The sequence below is a fragment of the Oncorhynchus nerka genome, linkage group LG7 (assembly GCF_034236695.1).
Source record: "Oncorhynchus nerka isolate Pitt River linkage group LG7, Oner_Uvic_2.0, whole genome shotgun sequence".
NCBI classification, from domain to species: Eukaryota; Metazoa; Chordata; class Actinopteri; order Salmoniformes; family Salmonidae; genus Oncorhynchus; species Oncorhynchus nerka.
Window position 1 is genome coordinate 77656413 of NC_088402.1, and position 5186 is coordinate 77661598.

General features: G+C 39.7%; 1 protein-coding gene across 1 annotated transcript; it reads left to right on the forward strand.

The window, feature by feature from the left end:
* Positions 1-1157: 1157 nt before the first annotated feature.
* Positions 1158-2880, forward strand: LOC115132848 (iroquois-class homeodomain protein IRX-1-like). Its single transcript, XM_029665586.2, has 2 exons — positions 1158-1583; positions 1810-2880. The coding sequence occupies exons 1-2, from the start codon at positions 1377-1379 to the stop codon at positions 2581-2583; spliced, it is 981 nt and encodes a 326-aa protein (XP_029521446.1). The 5' UTR covers positions 1158-1376; the 3' UTR covers positions 2584-2880.
* The last annotated feature ends 2306 nt before the right edge of the window (positions 2881-5186 follow it).

A 5186-nucleotide genomic window follows, 5' to 3' on the forward strand; every position in this document is an offset into this window, starting at 1 on the left:
AGAAGATGAAAGGGCAGTGGAATAAGATTTGTAATATTTTTATCGTATCTTTAACAATCCTTCAAGCTCCCTACATTACCATTTGTTATCTCATAATTATCATATACATTAGTAACACCTGTTTTACTTAACAGCTTTTAATTAGCCCCATTGAAACGATATGCTGAAGCCACAACAAAACCATCCGACATGTAAAGGGAAGTCTGTTATTGTTCAATTACAATAAATTAACAAAATAGTTCTAGGGTATCGCCAGCCGAAGGCAGGTAACCCATTGCCCCAATGACACCCAAAACATAACCACCCCACAGTTGTTAAATAGGAATAGTAAATTGATATCTTACAAAACGTGTTCGATTTTTTTCGATGTTATATTAATAAATATCACCATAATGCCTACATGTTTTTGTTTCCGTTGAGGGAAATGTAGGATACAGAAACCAATAGCCTAATTCAATCGAGAAATATTAGATGAAACCTCGAACAAATCTAAATAAAACTATATTGAAGATATCACAGTTTCAGTCAATGGTCATGGAAAGAAGCCTGGAAATGTGTTAATGTCATTAGGCTAATTCAGTTGGCTAATTCAATTGACAGCTACATGTTCAGACTTCAATTTCAAACAGAAGTCTGATCGTATGACAAGAGAGATAGGGTTTGGTGTTAATCCTATTCAAGTAATTTTATTATCCTACAGTGAGTGTTGCACAAACAATGTCAAATTCGATGGGAAACTATCGATATTAACATGTAATATGCTATTAGGCTATATTTACCATGAATGGTACGTTTACAACAGTTTCTCTTTCCATTATACATTTTTATTTTGGAAATGCAGTTTTTTTTTTTGCCTGAAATGCACTTAATTCCGTTAGATTTTTTAAATTAAGTAATTTACTTTTTGGCATATTTGGAACTGAAAAAAATATGTATGGGGACGGGTGATGGCATTGATAAAACTGGTGGCCTACTATAAATTAATAGTTAAGGATCTATAAAGGACCTAACATTATAGATCGTATTGTGACAACAAATAGTAGGCTAAGTGAATTATGAGAGATTCTAGTTTCTTGTATCCTCCTCATCAGAACAAAACTGTGAAATTCAAATGAAATATCATTATTCGTCTCTCACCATAGAAATTATTGGTTTGAGATACGTTTTACACAGTCTATTTAGCGCCTTTAAGAAACGGTTAAAAGGAACAGCGGAGTTCTCCTTTGATGGGATTTGGTGCGAGTGAAAGCGAGGTATTTTGAACGTAACTGTCAATCACCGCGGTTAAGAACCGCCCATTACTGGATAGGGGTATATTTAGAGCTGGTGAGGGTGCACATTACTGTCATTCAAGCTCTGATAGTCAGGAGGTAAGGATGCCTGCGTCACAAACAGGCAACTTCTTTGAGAGAAATATCAACATGCCCCCTGGATATCAGATACCGTTTTTGGGAGGTCCAGCTGGGGTACAACAGCAACAAGCCCCTTATCTTGCTGCGATGGCTGGGGTACCTTTGACATATTCCGGACTACAGGGATACAACTTCATCCCCTATCCACACCACAGATACATTGCGAACATGGTAAGTTATTTGACTATATGTTTTCTCTATTGTATACCTAATCAATAACATTTCCAGCTAATAGTCTAAATGTATTCATAATTTATCAATGTCGGAAAAATAAAGCATTCTACAGACCTTTTTAATACCAATTAAATGTAATGCGTAATTACACTTCACAAATCAATGTGGTCAGTTATGCACGAATTTAAACATATAATCTAATCACGTTCTCTTATGTTTTCAGAACAACTCTTTCGACCTGAAAGCTGTCTCTCCATATCATCAAGCGCTTCTCGGCGGAGGAGGTCCATTCTACCCGCAATACCGACCAGGCGCAACCGATGACCTGATCAGGGTCGCCAAGGTGGCTACCCGGGAAAGCACCAGCGCGCTCAAGGCCTGGTTGAACGAGCATCTTAAGAACCCGTATCCCACGAAGGGTGAGAAGATCATGCTTGCTATTGTAACAAAGATGAGCCTCACGCAGGTGTCCACTTGGTTTGCCAACGCCAGGCGACGACTGAAGAAGGATAATAGGGTAAACTGGGTGTCCAATGGGAAATCTGACGAGGAGGGCGAGAGCGACGAAGAGGAGGGCGAGGGCTCTCTGCAGAAAACCCGTTTGGACGAAGAAGATGAGATAGATCCTCCAACCGAAGATGACAATGAGGATATTGGACATAGAGTATCCAACTCAACGACAGAGCCGGTGGATGAGCGCCTTGTGAAACAGTCAAACGACGACAATAGAGCTGGTAGGCTCGCGGCGCACGCGGGAAATGTGGTAAAGAATGACACAGAATCCAAATCATTTCCAGCTAATCTGGAAAGTAAAGATAACGTTGAGTGTCAAAACCCCAAAATATGGTCTTTGGCAGAAACCGCGACATCGGAAACGGGGAAAAAGCCCCAGTACAGTGCTTGTCATCCTGGCACACAAGTTGGCAAATTCTGGGCAGAATGGGCATCAAGGAACGGACTGTACATTCCCGTATACCCTGCTCACGATATTCTATAACAGAGCATTTATTATTTAAAACAGTCGAGGACAAATTTGTACAGCTTATGCACTTTAAAATACCAAATTCCATGGCGTGGGTCTACTTTTCGACGTTTAAACGTGGACTAATTTGCTATGAAAATGCTGGGTATATGTTTGTTAGGCTACTTGTAAGACCAACAACTCTTACGGAACATGTTATGTGTACATATGTGTATATATATTTTCGATGAACAATCTGTAAATTCTTATTTCATTTGTCTTATCACAAAAAAATATTTTGGTAAAAATAAAATCGCTCAAAATATAAAATAACATTTTCGTGTGTGTTCCACTATTTTCAAGGATCAGTTCTTACAGCAGGATATTTGGGTTGGGAAAGGTCTGGTAAAGCGACAGTCTGATTTCGACTGAAATGTTACATTATTTTACATTCTCGCGTAGCTTATTATAGTTTCAGACGGCATGTATCCATTCATATTGCCAATATATCTAATGTTAGGAAGTTTAAGCAAGCTGACTGTTGTTGAACAACAACCATCTACAAAAAATGGGTTATAATTTCATTAATAAAACATTATAGAATTTACATATCAAACCTAGATCTGTTAAAATTCATGTATTAGGTTAACTCATTGTTGGTCGATGCAGGATGATAATGACCTCCACAAATGGCCTACCTTTAGGCAACTGACCACATTGGCCAAAAAAATCAACTGCATGCCTGTTCAATATAATACAGCAGAACTTTAAATTAGTAGAAAATATTCACAATGTAATACAAATCTATATTATCTTTATGGGAAGTATAAATGGAAACGGGTTAAGTGTTCTGCATCTCCAAACCTCCACAGGTAGAGAGAGATTGTGTGTGTGGTGTGTTAATGTGTAGGAGAGGAACTAACATACACATACAACAGGAGAGCATACAGTATCTACAGAGTTGGAGGTGAAAGACTGGATAATCCTGTCCCTTGCTAATCACATAGAATCACCCAGTTTTCCATGTCAAGTCAAAGGGTTGTATCTCCACTAATCCAGGGATAATGAGAGAACCCCTGAGAGGAAAGAAGCCCCTTCACACCACCCTGAGACACACACATCCAGACACACACAGAGGGTTGAGTCGTGCCCTTTTCACAGGTGTCCACAGGTGGCAAATGAGGTGTAATCCCAGACAGAACAGGACCCAATCTGCCACAAACTAGTGGACATATTTAATTTGATCTCATTACATTAATCCAAGCATACTCTATCCAAGCACACTCTTTAAAATCATTGGACATTTTCATTTCTAGTTTTAATTGTGACATGAATATACTTTTTACAGCATCTAAAAGGTCAAGCTAATGTCTATGAGTAGCCTAGCATTATGACCTCCTAGGATCATGACATTCTCACAAAAGTATGACAGAGGCTGAAGTCCACCCCCTGACTGATGCTGAAACCTCAAGTTTCTAGGCAGAGCCATTTATAGGGCTCTGTTCTAGTGAAGTACTACCTCCTCCTTGTGGAAAATTGGAGTATATGCCTCTGACACCAAAACATGCAGTTTGCATTTGGGTCCCGAGTGGCGCAAGCGGTCTAAGGCACTGCATCTCAGTGCTAGAGGCATACCTACAGACTCTGGTTCAATCCCGTGCAGTATCACAACCGGCTGTGATCGGGAGTCCCATAGGGCGGTGCACAATTGGCCCAGCATCGTCCGGGTTAGCGGAGGGTTTGGCTGGGGAAGGCCGTCATTGTAAATAAGAGTTTGTTCTTACCTGACTTGCCTAGTTAAATAAATAAAATAAATGTCAATTTGCATTGTCTTTAAAGGGTGACTACACTTTCTGATTTGGCCTCACTTTAGATTTGGTTCATTAAGAAATGCTAGCAGCCATGACTGAATTCAAACCTGAGTTGGTTTTGTGGTGTGGTTTGATGTGAGTGTCTCTTGTGTGTGTGTTTGCAGATGGGAAGAGTTAGCCAAATTATTTCGCCAATTACCTCCAGCTGACTGGTGTTCCGCCTTGACAAAATTGGTTTGACTTTGGATAGCCTATCTCTGGGGCTTGTGAGGGACTGTCAATAAATTACACAATGGAAATTAGACAATATTTTCATGTTGCACACTTTTTAGATCTCAATAAATGCTTTCAATATTTGTACATGAACTTCAAAATGTATAGTTGGACTGAGGTTTTTAATTCATTGAAATTTGGAGCTATTAGAATTTGTACATATTGTCCCAATGTACAGTGCCTTGTAAAAGTATTCACCCCCCTTGGCGTTTTTCCTATTTTGTTGCCTTACAACTGTAACGACGTTCGTCTGTCGAAGGAGAGGACCGAAATGCCGCGTGGTGGTTACTCATGTTCTTTAATGAAGAATAGCGATACATGAAATAACTAATATATACAAAAACAACAAACGAAACGCGAAAACCTATTACAGCCTGTCTGGTGCTAACTAACACAGAGACAGGAACAATCACCCACAAAATACACAGTGAAACCCAGGCTACCTAAATATGGTTCCCAATCAGAGACAACGAGAATCACCTGACTCTGATTGAGAACCGCCTCAGGCAGCCACGCCTATTCTAAACACCCCTACTCAGCCACAATCCCCAATGC

Excerpts from the sequence above, each read along its gene's own strand:
- LOC115132848 (XM_029665586.2), top strand. The coding sequence starts at position 1,377 with ATGCCTGCGTCACAAACAGGCAACTTCTTTGAGAGAAATATCAACATG. Across the intron at positions 1,584-1,809 it reads ACAGATACATTGCGAACATG|AACAACTCTTTCGACCTGAA; the intron begins GTAAGTTATTTG and ends TTATGTTTTCAG.